Genomic DNA, 18,886 nt, shown 5'->3' with positions numbered 1-18,886 from the left:
CTCGCACTTCCTGGCGCTTTGGGCCAGATGTGTGTGGGACAACGAGTAGAGAGCTGTCAATTTGTCATGACGAGTGCGGCATCCATTGATAGCAAAGTGCTACAAATGACTGGACCTCGCCTAAAAGGTGCAGTGGAAAGTCCTACACGCATATAGGTCGTGGCCGTGCTGTACTCATGGTCTCATGGAGGATCTTAGTTCTCCATAATTACCCGATCAGGCTAGATCTTCGCCGTGCTCCAAATCACGTGCAGCGGTTAGACATCCATTCAGATTTCCGAGATGCAAGATGGATATCTCAACTCCGAATGAGCTCAACATCTATATATGATGTTATTATCAGTCTAATGTTAACTATAGGGCGCAATGCACAGCTTATAATTGTCTTAAAATGAATTACACCCAATCAGATCCCCCTTTCGTGGAAGATCTCCTGCGCTCCGGAAAACCATTTGTCCCCTTTTCCGAGTTCTCGTTTCATGACATCTGTGATCTAAGTCACAAAGAAGCCAATGACTGGCTGGAACGCAGGTTGCAAGAGGAAAAGCCATTTATTATTCATGGCTTCGACAAGCTCGACAACTGGGACAGGCGCATTTTGAGCAGCAAGAGCCTGGTAGACCTGTCTTCCTCGGGATGTATGCCAACAATCGAACATCACTGCTTTGATAAATAGTTGCTTACCTGGAGTCATTGCTTGTAGCAATACCTGTGAGGAACTGTCAGACGGGACGAGATGTGCGCATGAAACTTGCGGATCTCTGCCAGTTTCAGACGGATCATACGCGAAGTAACAATATCCGAGAATCGTATGTCGGCCGACCAGCTTCTCGATTCCCCAAAATATTCTAGCTAATAGTCCATTCAGTTTATATGCAAAAGATCTTCAGTGTCCGGAGGAGTGGGTTAAAGCTTTGAAAGCCATTTTACCATCGTCTTTGCAGCACTTGGGTTCTTTGGACTTGTTCCGAGTATTGCCCCGAGAAATTGCACCAGAGGTCTTGATGGCGTATGCCGGAACCCAGGGGTCTTTGTATGTGATCCTCTCGAATGCTGTATAAGATGCGTGACTGACGCACCGACTGTATTTCTGCAGTTCCGGCTTTCATAGATGCTTTAGCGGGTCAGTTGCTCTCAATCTCGTGATTGAATCCAAAGGTAAATGACTCGGAATCCGTTATCGGGCCATTTGGAAGGACAAACTAACTATTCAAAGACCGTCGGTCAGGGTCAATCTGCTTCGGTACTGACAGACAATCGCAAACAAAATATGACGCTTACATGGAGGAATTGGGAAAGTCATCGCATACCGACTGGGCCAATGTTTCGATCGCGCAGCTACGATCGGCCAACTTTCCCATCTACGTTACCTATCAAGGACCTGGCGATCTGATTGTCTATCCATCAGCAACTTCGCATCAAGTTTGGAACATTGGTCCAATGGTTACCAGGGTCGTTTGGAATGTCATGCATACGTCTTCCATGGCATCCTTTTTTGATTACATCCAACCCGCGTATCAAAGGCAATGCCACACAGACACCGGCCGAGTCCCATTGATCCCGCTACATGCACTTAGAGATCCTACTGCCCTTAGCGCAAAGGAGCTGAAACTCGTTTTGGAGATCTTCGAGCGGCTGGTCGACGATGATGATACAGGGTCAAATGTGCCTGTAAAGCTTGTGGATACTCAAGGTGCCGTGGTGGAATGTAATTATTGTGGACTAACTATCTGGAATCGGCATTTGCATTGTGAGCAGTGCGGGGACTTCGACCTGTGCATGCCTTGCTTTGTCTCCGGACGAAGTTGCAAACATATTACGGACTATACCTGGGCGGAACTGATTCCCAGAGAAGATTGCCACGCGCTAATTGATGCAATCCGAAAGAACACTGATTTTCTATCTTCCTCAAATCCCAGAATAGCAGAGTAAGTATCTTGACTTTGAGACTCGTACCCCTGATCTCGGTTGAGAGCTTCTCAGCGTGCTTCAAAGTCCCCACGAAGCTGACCAGTCATTCATAGGCAGCAATCACTGGGTCTTTTGGCTAAAGCTGCGGCAGATGCTCGACGACAGTCTATGGTAAGTACGACCCCGTTTAAACAAATCTGAACTCGACAATTGACTGTTGCCAGGAACGGCTCTGCCATCTGTGCAGAGACAACCATACAGTGTGGAAAGGCATCACATGCTCCCAGTGCTCTGCGTTCTTCTGCTTCCGTGGTCTGTACAGACATTTTGATATTGATATCATTCCTCTGCTCCGAAGAGAGGGCCCGTGGGTGTGCCCCAAATGTTCTCAACTGTGCAACTGCAGATGTTGCCACTTTGCTCACCCACACCAGAGTAAAGAAAAACCGGTCAGAGCCCGCATCAAGCCTGCTGACCCCCGGGGCCGTATCATGGGCTTTGTGGACAATGTGTTCGATCAAAAGAGAGGAAAGAGAGCCAGCGCAGGTCCACAAGTGACACCTTCGCAGACGGCTGTCTCTCTGCAAGGGCGGAAACGTCCTAGATCAAACAGCAGCGAAGGCTTTGAGCAAGGACTGCTGGATCGCAGCAGATTTTCTTCTACGGAGGACACTCAACCGCCTGGCATCGTGAGATCAGAATCAAACGACTTACGGAGCGGAGGTACTGCTGAACCAAATATACATCTCGCCCAAGTGCATCCTTATGTGGATCATTGGCCTAAAGGACAAAAACTTCGAATATGTGACCTGGTCGAGAGCAGGACTGAGACTGCGGCGGGTGAAGGAAGCTCTCGCCATCATGTCACACAGTACCAACCTGCTGTGCTTCCTGAGATACCAAACCGGCGCGATCTCCCTCCAAGAGAAGACAATTATTCCCTCTCATCGGCATCCACATCCACAAGTGAAGAGAGTATTCCTGTTTTGGAGAAGAGGTTGGACGCTCTTCGTCGATATGCGGATGATCTTCTCGAGCTCTCTTTGGTGGAGTCGCATGCTAAACTGCTTGAAAAGATTACTGCATATGAAACCCAGATTGAGGAGATCAAAAGGCGAAAGGCCGAAAGGCTCTTCAGTAATTTGACTCGGGATTTTCCCGACCTGGCCAACGTAGCCATGGAAGAGGCGCGACGGCGAGGTCTATGAACTGCATACCACTATTATGGGAATAGCAATAGTGAATCCGGCACAAGAAATAATCGACTTGAATGGCAGATCATGATCGTGCATGTGAAAAAACAAGGAAATATATTTGTACATATCGCACAGTCAGCTCGCTGAAGCAACTGCACTATATACCGGTACAACGCCTCATATTTGGTTAAGGTGGGTAGATGAAACCAAGCCGATCTTTGGCTCTAAAACAGGAATGGTAAAGAGTCCATTGACATCTTGTTGGTTTATTGATCAGATCGTGAGACGGGCATCTCAGCTGAGCCCACCCACCGAAGCTAACGTTTTCTCCCCACCTCTTGCAGCGTACGAGTTGACCTTCTCAAGAATCCAACTTGAATACTCATTGTTTCTTGACGAAATTATCATAAAACAATTCACTTACATGATATTTCAGGATGGATCCCATAGCAGCTACCCAGTTGGCAGCAGATGTAGCAGGCATCTTCCTGAAAATCGTGAACACCGTTAAGGACGTTATCGAGACGATGAAGGGCGCCAAAGAAGCCCTCATCGAGCTTCTGAGTCGCTGCGAAAGGGTACGATTGTATCTCGAACTGTTTAGATCTCTCAGCAGCCGGCTATCCAACCCAGTTGAAAAATCTATATCCTTATCGTTCAACGATAGTGCGTACCGCCAGACAGCCGATGAGATCCTGGGATTTGTTCACAAGATCGCGGATGCCTCGAAGCACTCCGAGATCTGGATGAAGTTCAGCTGGGTGTTCTACAAGGCCGATGTCACCGCGTTGGTTGGGAAGCTCGAGGCCCGCGAGAAGGACCTCAACCTTGTCCTGACTTTCATTGCAGCGTATGAGTCCTTAGAAAAAGGTCCAGTGTATCTGAAGCTGACGTGGGCGCGACAGTCAGTCCAGTGTCGTAACTGAGAAAGAAATCATTACGATGAAGGGCCGTGCTGAAGAATGGGCACAAATCACTGAAGCCTTTGGCACGGCGCATTTGGGTCAAGACGGTAATGAGTTGGTCGGGAAACACTCCTCCGAGCAGGGGAAAAAGGGACATGGCTCACACAGTGGATCGCACAACGATGGAAAGCAAGTGTCCACCAATGTGATACCAAGTCAGCCTTCTTCCAACTCAACGAAGCCAACTCTGTGGCTTGGAAACGTCGTTAGGACAGGATTGGACCCGGCGTATCTCAGAGAGAGAGCTCAGCTGTCCGATGCAGCATATTGGGGAGATTGGCATCAATTGTTGTCTTCACTGGACACAGGGAGACGCTGCTTTGGCGAGTCATGGTGCAATGCTTTTACTCTAAGTATGCAACTCCGCGGTCTACATTGAGTGATAGGTGCTAAAATCTGGACAGGATCAGGAGATGATTCGCACCGACTGAGCCTATGGACTCCTCTGCATCAGGCGGCGTATATGAATGCGCCGAAGAAGGTGGTAGAGAAACTTATTCGACTAGGGGCTTTCAGTATGACCTTGTTTCTATATAACCTATTCTAAACCTGTTGACAATGAGACTAGGAACCCTGCCGACTAAGAAAACCAAAGGCGAGTTCCGTTATCAGGATCTGACGGCCGTCGAAATTGCCCGTGAACTCGGCTACTCAGATCTTTGGGAGATTCTAACTCCAGTTATCCGTCATTTTGTTCCAGCGAGGGTTCTAATAGATCTGGAACAAAAGTTCCATGAATTGATACACGCCGAACTGGCTGGCTTTGCTCTTCTGAAGCATCTTCGTCTTCCTCAACTGGTGGTTTTGACCGAGCTAGAGAATCCGGAGATGTGGTTCCCAATTCAACCGCAGAATCAGCACGGGAGAGTGTGTCATCCAAGTGCTCATAGTTTGAAGCCGACTACTGACTTGACCTAGGGATTCTTGTTTCGGTTGGATGGTCGAGAACTGGTGGTCCTGAGCGCTGGGAGGAGCCAACCGCAGTCGAAGCAACTCTACCGTGTATCGGCAACAGGATGGATTGCGATACATGATGCAGTCGTGTTTCGACGGTAGCTCTTGGAAATTGCTTGCTTGCAGCAGAAGTTGGTATGATATGCTGGTCATGTAGTAGCCTGTCTTACTTGCACGCTGTACATATGATTTCAGACTCAGCGGCTGATTCGTGGATATCGATCAACAACTGGCTACCTCCATATGGACATATGGCCAATTCTTGGAATAACTGGTTCACCTACCGCAGCAGCAAAGCATGAGACGTTGATGACTGATGACCACTTCAAGAGTTCCGAGCAATGACAGCATGGCCATGTAACTAGTCATAATCAAGTCTAATATTTGAAAGTCCTGTCACCTGAAGGTAGTCTCATATTCTCATTGCAGTTCCTTTATTTGCTGCAGTCTTTTGCTCCTTGGAGGTTCTCGTGGGTATAGACAGGTACTTGAACCTGTTCCACGGAAAGCAAGCGGACAATCGTCATCGGGTGCCTCCACTGCGGACCTCGCATCACCAACCTCGTTCACTGTCCATCACCTGTCGAAGTCACTTTTTCCTCCAAATTATCACATGTTCCTGTGGCTGGTACAGTGATCATTTGGACGGTATCACATCTACCGCCTGATAGGTACCGATACTTCCTATGAAGTTGTGTTTGGTATGTTTGAACGCCATTCCACTGCCCCTTCCTGCCATTTCTCCGCACACGGACCAAGCCCTGACAGCAGCAGGGTAGATCATCAGCGACCTAGCTGAGTTCCAGAGGATCGGTACCTTTTGATGTTTGATCAAGCATTCACCTCGACTGACTAGACGATCTATCCCCGTCAGCTGGAGATTCCGCTCGAGTCACAATCATTGTTTCTTTATAAGGATTCGATCATTCCGGGGCGATCGGTGTTTAGGAGCCCAACTAAACACGCTACGTACTATCTTGACCGCCTCCACAGCCCACATCCAAGCTATCGCTCACAGACGCACGATCTTCCCAACCATCTCTTTTTCCTTATTGGGTTTTTACTTTCTTCCCCCCCCTCTACTCATTCTCATTGAGATTCCGATCTTCGTCGGCTTTGTCCTGGCTCTCGGGTCTCTGTAACGAGGTTCCCTTCTTCTGCCCTCATCCCCCCTCCTCCCTCCCGTCATGCCATGCTTCAAGGGTCTGGCCGTGAGTATACACACTCCGGACGGCCCCATTCCCGAGTACTCCATTCAACGCCAGTCTCGGGCGTCACGTATCGCTTGCTACATCCCCGTACCGCCGCCCAAGTTACCAGACTCCGCCAGCGGGAAACCTGAACAGTCGACCTTTGCCATTTCCATCACACTGCTGAATCCCGGCCAGGATGTTCCGTACTCGACGCCGAAACCGACACCGGACAACCCCTCACCGAAGCCTAAGGTGGTGGGTGGCCTCCCCGGGCAGACAAGCGAACGCGGGCAGTACACCAGTGCCGTTGCGCCATACCAACCCTTGACCAACTCGCCGAATGAAACGGTCGCGGCGTATATTTACTTTGATGGCCGGCAGAAGGAAGAGGTCGCTACGTTGCTCCGGAGAGGGGAGGAGACTTGGGTCAACTCACGGTGGGTTAGCGTGCCCGAGTCCGAAGGAGGTGGGCTTGCAGAGCGAGAGTTTTTGTTTCGTGAGGTCGGGTTGGAGAGATGGTTGAACGGGCTGGATCTGGAAGGCAAGGACGTCGCTGCCCGGATTGAGCGAAGGCGGCAGAAGATGGAGAGACGACGGCTGAAGCGTGAATCCACCGAGGGAATCGGTGAGATGGAGACGGACTCCAAGTCAGCAAAGGGCGCCAAGGGTATCATGCGGTATGGCAATGATGAGAAGTCGCCGCTGGAGAACGTCTCCGACGATGATATGTCGTATTCCGATTCCGATGACGATCCGATCCCCGAGTCTGCTGGACAGATCAAAGTTGCGTTGTTCCGGGTACTGGCCTCCGGGGAGATTAAACGAGGAGAGTACTCGCCGCAATTTGATGCTCATGACGACGATGAAGATAATCAGAGCGGGCAGGGCAACGACGCGGACATTGATCACACGACAAGCTTTGCAAAGCCCAAGACGCTGGATCCTAAGACAATCAGCACGCAAACGGTTACAGGCATCGATCCTTCTGACAAGCCATATGCGATTTTTACTTTTATGTACCGAGGAGAGAGTATGTTTCGAGGGTTGCTATGATTTCTCGGAAAGTTTGACTAATTTGTCTATCAGGACAACTACAGAAGATGGGAATTCTGAAAGATCCCAAGTCTCAAGAGACTCCTGTTTCCGCGAAGCGACGATCGTTGCAAACCGACTTCTCCAGTATCGGCCCGCTCAAACCGGGCGGTACAGTTGGATTCCTCAATTTCCGGGACAAATCTGAGACCAAGGACAAGAAGAAGAAGAACAAGAGCGTGGAAGACGACGACATGGAAAGCGAGGATGATGACGACGATTCCATCCTCGGCAAAGCAGACGATGAGGAAGCCAAAGAAGACAACCATGATTTAACCGCGGAAGATATAAAGCGTCAAGGAGAACTTGCGGAGGGTGTCCGTAAAATCAAAGTAAGTCACCGCCGGTCTAATGGAGAGTACTTTATGCTAACAGGCGCAGCTTAAACGTCAACACTCTTCTGCAAGCTTGGCCGGTGCTAGTAGCAGGGCCGACGCTGGGAGCCCCCTGAACTCGGGAGAGACGCCGGCCACTTCGAGCATATCGACGACGCCCCCTAATGCACCCGCAAGCAGCACTGCAGGCCCGGAAGCCGTAAAGGCTGCTGTGAATACACTCGATGGAGCATTTGTGGGTAGTCCCCTGAAGAAGCAACGCGCCAGCGTATCAGAAGCGGACGAAGGTTCTCTGCGTCGCCGGATGGAGTCTGGACTTTCCCAGGAAATCAGCGGGGCTCTGGGAAGCGCTGGAGAGCAAACGCAGACTGGTACGACTGCGAATACGTTCGGGGGTAACCTGAAGCCACAGGGGCCGGCGCTTCAGCAGCCAGCACCAGCACTGCAGCAACCGGCACTCCAGCAGCCAGCTCTCCAGCAACCAGATGAGGATGAAGAGTTGTAGTGTGATTGGGATCTGATGCTTGGAATCTACAGCTTAGGGACACATTGTGGTCAGTGACACTGGCATCTTTTCATGACTGTGACGGACTGGCGTAAATTGAGCGCATGGCTTGCACTATTTGGATTTATTCTTGCACTATTTTCTTATCTAGTGGAGGTATATTTTGCTCAGTCGAAGCTGGGAAATTTATTTAGGTGACCTTTTCGCTTGATGCCGACATGACGGGAGCAGATTGGAGGGGGGATACCACAGCGTTATTCCCGGGAGGGCTTTTTTTTTCTTCTCCAAACATTTATTGACAGAGAATTATCGGCTGTGAATTGACTTGATTGTTGATGGGGAATTACTATAGAATTATGAACACGCAGGACAATATACCACCAGACTCTTGAGACAGAATTTTTGTTTCTGTTGTATCCATTGTATCCATGAAATAATGTGGTGTCGAGCTCCAGCTTCAATGTGGAAACTCCTTCCACTCCGCGTCTGGCAGTTGAACAATAGTTTCTTGAATCCACATCATCAGTGCTCCATTCGGAGCAGACGGTTCCTGAGCACCGCTAGCAATTACAGGATGCCGCTCGAACGCTCTACAGACCCTCTGGTCTGGATAGACTGCGAGGTCAGACGTCTGCCCAACATCTCTCTAAGACAGACTCTTACGGAGTACTGACTGACATCATAGATGACCGGTCTCAACCCCGAAACAGACACCATCCTCCAGATCTGCTGCTATATAACCGACGCCAACCTCAACCTCCTCGACCGGGAAGGCTTCGAAACCATCATCCACCACGACCGCTCCGTCCTCGACTCCATGTCGCCGTGGTGCGTCGACACCCACGGTCGCACGGGGCTCACCGCCGCGGTCCTCGCATCCACGACCAACCCCGCCGCCGCGGCGGAGTCCTTGCTCGCCTACATCCAGCGATACGTGCCTCGTCCGCGCACGGCGCTGCTGGCGGGCAACAGCGTGCACGCCGACAAGATGTTCCTCGCGAAGGAACCGTATAAGGCTGTGCTGGAGTGGCTGCATTATCGGATTCTGGATGTGAGTGCGTTCAAGGAGGCGGCTAGGCGGTGGGGTGGTGAGACATTGTTAAGGGAGGTGCCGCCCAAGAAGGAGGTGCATCTCGCGAGGGAGGATATCTTGGAGAGTATTGAGGAGATGAAGTTCTATAAGGAGAGGTTGTTTAGGGAGTAGCTTAGCTATTATTAGAATGGTAGGACATAGTACTATTGGGTTATTGTCTAGCTATGGAGTCCTCCGTACTGGTTTCTGTGCTATGACCCGCTGGTCGGACGAGAGCTCTCCTAGCTACACTGTACAGTACCTTAGGAGCCATGTACCAAGTATTTATCTGTCTCATCTCGGTGAGCCAAGGAGATCTGACCAAACTTTGTAGCGAAAGGAATGGGATTAGCGCTCATAAAAGGATGTTATATTGATGAGCAAGGTCAATGCTTGGGAAAAATGATTGCTGTGATGTGTTGGCAGCACCACAGTGCAGTTGACTGGCTAGATACTATTCCAATACCACCTATCTACCTGCATGGATCCATCCATCTTTTTCATTGGTATGGCAATATCCAGACTAATTCTTGTCGTGGGCTCCCAAAGTCATAATAATGACGCTTGTGTTGCCCCTCTCCCTCAACCAGTGGTGATCGGCCCACCTTCCCTCCGCTTCGACTGAGACTAGACTCCTGTCTTGTTCTTCTCTGCGTTTCTTGCTTCTTGTTTTCTTCTTCTTCTTCCTTGAAAGTCGGTGAAGTCTTTTCCTTTCTTCTCTTCTTTTCTCTACTCTGCTACTTCTGATCTATTGAATCACTCCGTATCCTTTGCTTTTCTACAGACTTGTTCTGTACTGTCGAGTCTCATTGACTGGCCCCCCTCTACCCCACGTTGTCACCCCAAACAAACCAACGTCATGTCGGTCCAGACAGTCTCCATTCAGCCTTTTGCCGACCAAAAGCCAGGAACGTAAGTATTTTATTCTAGATTACCCTTGAAATAATCATTATTCTCATAAGGAGCAAATTGGCTGATTTCCCTCATTATAGCTCTGGTCTTCGCAAGAGGGTCAAGGTCTTCCAGCAGCCCCACTACTCCGAAGCTTTCGTCACCAGCATCCTGCTCTCCATCCCTGAGGGTGCTGAGGGAGCTTTCCTTGTCATCGGTGGCGATGGTCGCTACTACAACCCCGAGGTTATCCAGAAGATTGCCAAAATCAGTGCTGCCTACGGTGTCAAGAAGCTCCTGATCGGCCAGAATGGCATCCTCAGTACCCCCGCCGCCAGCAACCTGATCCGTGTGAGAAAGGCTACCGGTGGTATCCTGCTGACTGCCAGTCACAACCCAGGTGGTAAGTGAAGCTTTTCTTCCGTCGAATTCGAGCGCTAACTTGCCAAGGCCCCAATGCCGATTTTGGTATCAAGTACAACCTGTGCAATGGTGCCCCCGCTCCCGAGTCCGTCACCAACAAGATCTACGAAACCTCCAAGTCCCTCACCTCCTACAAGATCGCCGAAATTCCCGATGTCGACACCTCCACCATTGGCACCAAGACCTATGGTCCCTTGGAGGTTGAGATTGTTCACTCCACCTCCGATTACCTCAAGATGATGAAGGAGATCTTTGACTTTGACCTGATCAAGGAGTTCCTCAGCACCCACAAGGATTTCAAGGTGCTGTTTGATGGTATGCACGGTGTGACTGGTCCCTATGGTGTGGACATCTTCGTCAAGGAGCTGGGTCTACCCCAGGACAGCACCATGAACTGCGTCCCCAGCCCCGACTTCAACGGCGGCCACCCTGACCCCAACCTGGTCTACGCCCACGAGCTGGTCGAGGCCGTGGATAAGAAGGGCGTCCACTTTGGTGCTGCCAGCGATGGTGACGGTGACCGCAACATGATCTACGGCGCCAACACCTTCGTCTCCCCCGGTGACAGCTTGGCCATCATCGCACACCACGCCAAGCTCATCCCCTGGTTCCAGAAGCAGGGCGTTTATGGTCTGGCACGGTCCATGCCCACCTCCGGTGCCGTGGATCTGGTCGCCAAGGCCCAGGGTCTGCAGAGCTATGAGGTCCCCACGGGCTGGAAGTTCTTCTGCAACCTGTTTGATAACAAGAAGATCTCCATCTGCGGTGAGGAGAGTTTCGGAACTGGCAGCAACCACATCCGTGAGAAGGATGGTGTCTGGGCCATTGTCGCCTGGCTGAACATCATCGCCGGTGTCGCCAAGCAGAAGCCCAACGAGACCCCCAGCATTGCCTCGATCCAGAACGAGTTCTGGCAGACGTACGGCCGCACCTTCTTCACTCGCTACGACTACGAGAATGTCGACAGCGACGCTGCCAACAAGCTGATCGCCAACCTGTCCGAGAAGGTCAACAACAAGGACTCTTTCGTGGGCAGCACTGTGTCCGGCCGCAAGGTGGCCGACGCGGGCAACTTTGCCTACACCGACCTCGACGGTAGCGTGACCAAGAACCAAGGTCTGTATGTCAAATTCGACGACGGCAGCCGTCTTGTGGTCCGCCTCTCGGGCACAGGCAGCAGCGGTGCCACCATCCGTCTGTACATTGAAAAGTACGAGAGCGACAAGAGCAAGTTCGGCATGAACACTCAGGACTACCTCAAGGACAACGTGGCCCTTGCCATGTCTTTGTTGAAGTTCAAGGAGTACATCGGCCGGGAGGACCCTGATGTCAAGACTTAATTTCTTTTTTCCTGCAGCAAGCCGCGCTGGTTTTACGACGGTTAATATGAACTCAGAAGTAATTAAGCATGGATAGAATATAGTAGTATGGCAGTGCCAGATCAAATGCAGTCAAGTCATTAGTTCAGCGTCATCATATCATAGTCATTCATCAAAGGAATCATGCGATGCCAGCCGCAGTAAGCTTTTCGGCCCACCACTCTTTCCACCGCACGACCTTTTCCTCCCGCCTGGCCTCTTCGGCCGCAAAGACCACGGCATGACTGCGAACTGCTTCTTCCAGGGTACAGCCGACGAAATGGGTCTGCGCGCGCTGCACATCCCAGCCCTCATTCTCGACCGCATCCACAGCACGCACGAAGCTGCGCGCCAGCCCGTAGTCTCCTCCGCCGTGCGCCTCCTCCTCTTCGGGCGGCTGCTTGGGCACCTCGATGGTGGTAGTCGAGCGCGTCGCGAAATCATAGATGGAGATAGTCCGGCTATCGTAGGCGATCTCGCCGCGCGTCCCGTAGACCCGCCCGCGGCGCTCGCACTGTTTCTCCGTGGGGGCAATCATATGGAAGACGGCCGTTTTGGCGCGTCGCCCCTCCCCGTTGACTGGTGAGTCCTCCTCCTCATCCCACGTAATGGTCACGACCTGGTCGTCGCAGACGTTATTGTCCGCCTCGTAGACACACCGGCCATACCACGGTCGCTGCGCAATCTCCTCGTCGCTCATTTCGGCAGGGGAGTAGTCCTCGCGCAGGCGGGCCAGGAGATGCGCCTCGGCTTTCGCTGCTGCAGCCTTGTTATCCTCAGACGAGCGCAACACGTCCTCGATATCAGGCACCACAATCTTAACAGGCCAGCCTGTCTCGCCGCGGGCCAGGTGCAGGTCGCGGTAGATCCGCACAGCGCTGTAGATGCATTCCCGCTCTGCAGGACACGAGAGGCAGTTTGTGGCTGCGCCGGCGGCGGGTGGTTTGCGGGCGCGCCGGAATTGAGTCAGTGTGCCGGCGGAGGTGATGCTGCGGGGGTGGTGCGTCTGCGTGCCTCCCTGCCCCGTCACATACTCCGGCGGAGAGGCCAGCAGCCACATGATAAAGTCGATATCATGGCAGGACTTGGTAAGCAGGGAGCCGTCGCCTTGGGCTGTCGCGCGCCGCCAGTTGCCCCGGACGTAGCTGTGTGCGAAATGCCACCAGCCCACTGGCTCGGTGTGTTCCAGGGAAATGATGTCGCCGATGGCGCGGTCGAGGAGGAGGAGCTTGCGGAGGAGGATGTTGTGTGGGCTGTAGCGGAGGACGTGGCCGATGGAGAAGACCTTGTCCCCGCCGGAGGCATCGCCGTTATGGCTCTTGCTATCGCTGGCGCTGGCTGGCGACAATGCTTTATAAACAGCTAGACAATCACCCAGCGACAGCGCAAGCGGCTTCTCGCAGAGGATATGCAGCCCCAATGGCGCTATGGCCGTCACGATCTCAACGTGAGTTTCGTCGAGCGTGCAGACGAAGACACCGTCCACCCCTTCCGGCTGTTGCGACTGTCGTCGCCTCGTCTCCCACTCCAACCATTCCCTCCAATCACTAAACTCCTGACCCTCGGCTGGCCGCCCGTCCTCGCCCCAGATATACTTCCGGCCGAAATCGGCGCGCTTGAAGGCGTGCGGTTCGGCGACGGCGTGGATGCCCGCGGGGGTGCTGGTTGTTACGGCGCGGGCGTAGGCGTTGCCGCGGGAGCCGGCGCCGATGACGAGGAAGCGGAGGCCACGCCCCTTTAGGGGTATGGGTCTGGAGGGGAGGTTGTGTTCTGTTGTAGGGGTAGGTTCCTTCATGGTTGATCGGTATGCGGATGCTGATAGACGATAAGCAATGGAGGGGGGAGAGGAATGCGGGGTGTCGACGGAGGAATTTATAGGAGATATTCAGGGATTGCGCTAAGGACAGGCTTCATTTCGTTTCTCTGGAGCCTGTGACACTAGGTGTAGGCACAGTAGAAGTCAAGCAGCTGCTGATGAAACATCGCGCCGCAACGTTGAGACAACGCTTGTAATCATGGATCGCTGGTTGGCTGCCGAAAATCAATAGCGATCGTCAAAGCTGCAGCTCACGATCAAACCACAACACAGACAGTAGGCTACAGGATTGTTGGGATCATGGTCAGAAGACAATTATTGATTATCTTGTATTATTCGGAAATTATCCACCAGTCTCGTGACGTTCTTTGTATCTGTACACTTTTAACGCCGCAAGGTGAAGAAATATCCACAGTAAACACGGGAGACTCAACCCGATCTCGCATTCAGAGATGAATGAAGAAGAAGAAAGTACAAGAAATGTGAGTAAGTATAGCCAAAGAAGATATGAAATAGAAATAGAATAGATTGGGGTATCCATAAAAGAAAGCAAGTACAATCCAGACATGAGAGACATGGCACGCTGATGTGCAATATAATGTAGAGTCTTAAGGTGACTTCGAATGGAGGCGCGTGCTCCAATCCGGTGAATTACTACCGGATGGGCCGTGACCAGGCTGCGCTGGTAGTTGCGCCGGGCTGATATACGGCGAAACGCTGGTGATAGTTGGGGTGCCGATCGACGAGGAGCAGCGGAGACTGCGGACTATACGCCCGCTCGGTTTGTAAAGAAGAATGCCTCTTGTACATTATTTGCAGCAGGGCATAATATATACCCAAACTGGTCACAATCCGTCAAGGCTCTCTGTGAAGCGACTCCCCCGGCTGCCGTCGAAGCTTGGGTGACTGCGGCCCAGTCCGTCTGGCCGCTGTGGGATCGTGGGGGATAATGTACCCCCCGGTTGAGGAATGGCACGCGAGGCAGCTGGTACGTTCACCACGCTGACGTTCGTCGAGCTGGCAACCGGCGTCCGGGCGGGTGACGGTCGGAAGACAACGACCGACCCGGGTTCGTCCGCTTCCCGCGTGTAGCTCACATCCAGTGGCATTCCGTACGGCATCGAGGGAGGAGGCTGAGAGATGACTGATCGAGGTTGGACGGGTGACCCCGGGGCTAGGCTCATGCTGGGCTCCGACGCGGTCGGCGATCCCTGATCAAACCCGCCACCATAGCCATCCCCTCCTGACTGCAGCACCGAGGGGATCTTGCGGCCCGAGATCTTCTGGAACCCGCGTTCGCTCGTGGTGGTAGAGGTGAAGGTACTGTCGTCAGACCGCACCGTCTGGTTCGACTGCCTCCAGCGCTTCATAAAAGCCGGAGCAAAGTACGACGCCGTGAACAGGGGGTCCCGGCTCGAACGCCGTGACGCCATCTCGGTGCGTGAACCAGACCCTCCTTCTCCAGCCGTGCCGCCAGACCCATCGCTCGCGGGGAGTCCACGATTCGGTCCAAATATGGCCGTCTTGCGCCGTCGCAGCAGGAAGAGAAGCAGGCCGAGCAGGAAGAATGCGCCAGCGAGGCCTCCAACAACTCCGCCCACAATGCGTTTGGTAGTGACGCTGTTCAAGCCGCCACCAGAGGACGAAGACGTCGTCGCGGAGGGAGCCTGGCCCGTAGCAGTTGCGCCTGAGTCTCCGCCTCCAAAATACGTTTCCGTACTATACCGGTCCGCAGTGGTAGTGGCTTCTGGCCCGGACGTGGTCGAGTAATAACCAGAATCGCTGGAAGTACTGTCGTATGAAGCGTATGAACTGGTACCGTTGGTGTTGGTCGAACTAGAAACCGTACTCGTCGAAGTGGGCTTTGGTGAGGCTATTGGGGTCGAGCTCAATACAGCACTCGACGATCGAGCACTAGGTATTGAAGCGGACGACTGCGTGCTACCTGCAGAGTTTATGATGGCGATAGATGTGGGAACCGAAACGGATATTGAAAGCGATAAGTCTAATGACAAAGAAACAGAGGTGGTGGGTATGACCGTCAAATCGCTAGCGGTTGTAGTAGCCGAAGTGTCCGCGGTGAAAGAAGTCGGGCCAGGCGACGGGGTAGGAATCTCATTTAGCGAAGTGGTCGACGGCACAGCCGCGGGGGGTGTCTCTACAGGAACAGACACGGTTGGTTGACTGGAAGCAGGATCCGATATGGGTGTTGGAAGAGCCGCAGCAGTGTCTGGAGGTGCTTCGCCGACACTGGTTACCGCGGTGGCCAGCGCCTCCGTCTGAGATCCTGGAGGAATGGCGGAGGAATCCTGACGCTTTCCTAGCGAATGATCCGAGACCTTGTGCGATACCTCCCCTGACGGCTCATGAAGCTTGTTATGGTCCAGGACGTGTGCTTTTTTCATGCTGGAGATCAACGACCCTGCCGAGTCTTCCTTTGGTTGACTGGCTGGTTCACCACCCTCGTGACGTGTTCGATGCTTCTGTTTCATCAGCCTGGTAAGCCGCTGACTCCGAGCAATGCCGTTGTGTGCCATTCTGGCAGTTGTCCTCCTGAGCGTTCTAATCCCCCAACAATCACATGCAAGCCTGGGGACTGAATAGATTGTAATGCTTCAAGTGAGCTGAAATGATTGGCAATCGTTCAGTCGTCGATAACGCACCGTGTGTCTGCCTGCACAGCGCCTGAGATGACCTGCAAAGGAGGGAAAGTAAGATCGATTGATGCAGTATACTGATTGAATTGAACTGAATGGTATTGAAAGAGTGTTGACGGATAGACCATGTGCCGTAAAGGAGTGAGCGACGGGTCTAACCCGTTGTATCAAGCGAAAGAAGCGACGAGTCGGTCTGTAACGAGTTTGAAACAGGCGGGAATCGTAGACCGTAGTGAAACCAAGGAGTGGACGTCAGCTGTCACCGTGCAGCCGACTAAATGTAGACAGAAATGGAAGACTCAGGGTCATAAAAGTCTAGAAAGTTGACCAGACAGCGTTAGCTCTTTGACTCGTTTCTTTCTGCTGGCGATTTGATCTATGAGAAGGGAGCCGATGTAGTGAAGCACATACCTTAAGGAAAGAATATGAAGCGAAAAGATATAATGTAGCGATCACGATTGCTAGCCGTTTCTCCGAGGATCTTATTCCATGCCTGTGGCGGAGCAGATATGCGCAGGATTCACTCAAGCTTGCGACTTGCTAAATTTCTCTGCCGACTTTCTCCCAGCGGTTGACGATTGAGGGTCGACGGTCGACGGATCCACGCTTTGAAAGGTACCCAGGTTCCGGACCCAAGGATCGCTATCCGTTCTTTTTCGTTTCTCGGCACACGTCCACAAGAGTTAACCCGTGGACTGAGATTTCCGCTCACTGGTCTGGTTATACCAGCGCCAAATCTAGCAGTGAGCGCAGCCAGGTCGAAAATCGAGGTTACTCGCTCGGCATCCGATCATATAGGGGGGGGGAAGCGGCGGTGATGAGGGAGGGGGAGGGAGGCGTAACCGCAAAGGAAAAGGACGAAAGAGGGGAACGAGGAAATGAGAAGAAGAAGCGAAGAAACGAAGAGACAAGGCGATCGTAAAACGGACGGACTAGACTAGAGTAGTCTCGTTTTGAATATCAACACTAGCTAAAGTAGCTGGGAAGTTAGCCGACCCGACCAGGTTGTTTGTTGGTGATCGATCAGGCCAGGCACACAGGACAGGAACAGGAGCAGGAGCAGGAAATAATCAATAGACTAGAATTAGATACAGGCTCACGAGTCACTGCGTTTCCCGGGTCTTAGACTGTTTTCTCTTAGACCCTCCGAGGCGGCTGCTAGTCTCGATGGCCTCATTGGGCCAATTTCAAAATTAATTAAGGTACATCTTTCTCCGTACTCAGCTAGACTACCTAGACGGCACGAGAAACTTCTGCTGTCCCCCGATGGTCAATGATATTAGTGGTAATGGTTCTCTGTAAGGTGATTGCATAACAATTCAGACATAGTGATAATATCATATTGTCCGAGACATAGCAGATCACCCTCCTAAGTATTTTGCTGCAGCCTGCAGATGATACCAAGAGGTTCTGGCCCGAACAAGGATAATTAAAAAAAGAGACACGCCCCACAAAACTGTGGGTGGAAAAGCGTCACTCGCTTACGCACTAGCCCTCAAGTGGTTTAGCCTGAAGACTAGCCAGAAGAGTTGTTTAATTAGATCTCGGTCTGTGTAAATAAACACAAACAGTACCGCAGAAAGACGGGTCGTATTTCCAGTTGGATCATTTGGCGGCAAGCCTATCATCTCATCTGCGCAATCCAAATCAGTTGACAAAACATGTCTATCCTGGAGTTAAGATACACAAAAAGTCAACAGTGAGCAGTCTACACTAACCATTGACCCCATAATAATAATACCCCGTATGACCGCCCATCAGCCAATGCAGTAAGCCTGCTAGTAATGCACCCCTGAGGCTCAGACTGCAACTGGAGGCAAGGGGACTCCGTCTATCGCCGCGTGTAACCAATAGCCTAAACCTGCAAGGTACAGCTCTTACAACCGCACTTAGGTACTCTTACAGGCCTACCTTTTCTTACTGGGGCACAAAGCACGAAGTCGAGTCACCATCTTATCCCAGTCCCCAAGTCTTCTCTCGAGTAACATCGTATCACCGTGTATTTCCGTCCGTGCTTGACTCGCAGCCTTTTGCATGCCGCTGTCGAGGCGATAACAGTGCATCAGCACCTGGATAGAGAATGATCACGCCTGAGAGGGCTGACGTACGACTTTAAATTTGCCGTCTACGTCTTCCTCCGACCCCACTGCTATTTATATGAACTCGGCCCGTTCAGATATAAATATCACTTTAGAGAAGTCTCTTACCCTCTTCCCGTGTGATGGTGTCATTATCCGGAAAATAATGATCAAGGCCCACCGACCCTCCTTCGAGAATGCCGTCGAAGGAATGGAACCCGTCCGCCAAAATGGCTAACACTAGTACTGAGGAACGTTCATGGAAGGTCGCGCAAAAAGACACGTGCAATCACCTGATTTTGACCTTACTGGACGGAGTACGCCTCAAGCCCAAAAGAGTTTCGACATATGAAAACTGCACACTCGGCTGGGTCTTCCTCCGTCGTAGATGAAAGCAAAGTACAAGTAGACCACAAATCTCGGTCTCACACTATACACAG

The 18,886-nt window shown here is 52.1% G+C and overlaps 7 protein-coding genes across 7 annotated transcripts; 5 read left to right on the top strand and 2 right to left on the bottom strand.

The window, feature by feature from the left end:
* Window positions 1-391: 391 nt before the first annotated feature.
* On the top strand, window positions 392-3,119 carry ALT_1617 (uncharacterized protein; the record flags this gene model as incomplete). The annotated part of the gene is made up of 8 exons (XM_089599189.1): window positions 392-638; window positions 677-809; window positions 869-1,033; window positions 1,097-1,158; window positions 1,217-1,708; window positions 2,025-2,082; window positions 2,136-2,223; window positions 2,346-3,119. 8 exons carry the CDS (start codon window positions 392-394, stop codon window positions 3,117-3,119), a joined length of 2,019 nt encoding a protein of 672 aa, XP_089456335.1.
* A 425-nt stretch (window positions 3,120-3,544) lies between these two features.
* Window positions 3,545-5,128, top strand: ALT_1616 (uncharacterized protein; the record flags this gene model as incomplete). Its single annotated transcript, XM_033562366.2, has 5 exons — window positions 3,545-3,957; window positions 4,013-4,425; window positions 4,477-4,587; window positions 4,641-4,939; window positions 4,991-5,128. The coding sequence occupies 5 exons, from the start codon at window positions 3,545-3,547 to the stop codon at window positions 5,126-5,128; spliced, it is 1,374 nt and encodes a 457-aa protein (XP_033418257.2).
* Window positions 5,129-6,213: 1,085 nt separating this feature from the next.
* ALT_1615 (uncharacterized protein) lies at window positions 6,214-8,151 on the top strand (the record flags this gene model as incomplete). The annotated part of the gene is made up of 3 exons (XM_033562367.2): window positions 6,214-7,249; window positions 7,306-7,643; window positions 7,693-8,151. 3 exons carry the CDS (start codon window positions 6,214-6,216, stop codon window positions 8,149-8,151), a joined length of 1,833 nt encoding a protein of 610 aa, XP_033418258.1.
* A 574-nt stretch (window positions 8,152-8,725) lies between these two features.
* Window positions 8,726-9,355, top strand: ALT_1614 (oligoribonuclease; the record flags this gene model as incomplete). The annotated part of the gene is made up of 2 exons (XM_033562368.2): window positions 8,726-8,773; window positions 8,837-9,355. 2 exons carry the CDS (start codon window positions 8,726-8,728, stop codon window positions 9,353-9,355), a joined length of 567 nt encoding a protein of 188 aa, XP_033418259.1.
* A 727-nt stretch (window positions 9,356-10,082) lies between these two features.
* Window positions 10,083-11,877, top strand: pgmA (phosphoglucomutase PGM2; the record flags this gene model as incomplete). The annotated part of the gene is made up of 3 exons (XM_033562369.2): window positions 10,083-10,135; window positions 10,216-10,517; window positions 10,565-11,877. The coding sequence occupies 3 exons, from the start codon at window positions 10,083-10,085 to the stop codon at window positions 11,875-11,877; spliced, it is 1,668 nt and encodes a 555-aa protein (XP_033418260.1).
* A 160-nt stretch (window positions 11,878-12,037) lies between these two features.
* Window positions 12,038-13,690, bottom strand: ALT_1612 (Gfo/Idh/MocA family protein; the record flags this gene model as incomplete). Its single annotated transcript, XM_033562370.2, has 1 exon — window positions 12,038-13,690. One exon carries the CDS (start codon window positions 13,688-13,690, stop codon window positions 12,038-12,040), a length of 1,653 nt encoding a protein of 550 aa, XP_033418261.2.
* Window positions 13,691-14,556: 866 nt separating this feature from the next.
* On the bottom strand, window positions 14,557-16,248 carry ALT_1611 (uncharacterized protein; the record flags this gene model as incomplete). Its single annotated transcript, XM_033562371.2, has 1 exon — window positions 14,557-16,248. One exon carries the CDS (start codon window positions 16,246-16,248, stop codon window positions 14,557-14,559), a length of 1,692 nt encoding a protein of 563 aa, XP_033418262.1.
* Window positions 16,249-18,886: the final 2,638 nt, after the last annotated feature.

Source organism: Aspergillus lentulus (assembly GCF_001445615.1).
Source record: "Aspergillus lentulus DNA, contig: Alt04, strain: IFM 54703, whole genome shotgun sequence".
Lineage (NCBI taxonomy): Eukaryota > Fungi > Ascomycota > Eurotiomycetes > Eurotiales > Aspergillaceae > Aspergillus > Aspergillus lentulus.
This window is presented reverse-complemented; position numbering and strand designations above follow the sequence as displayed.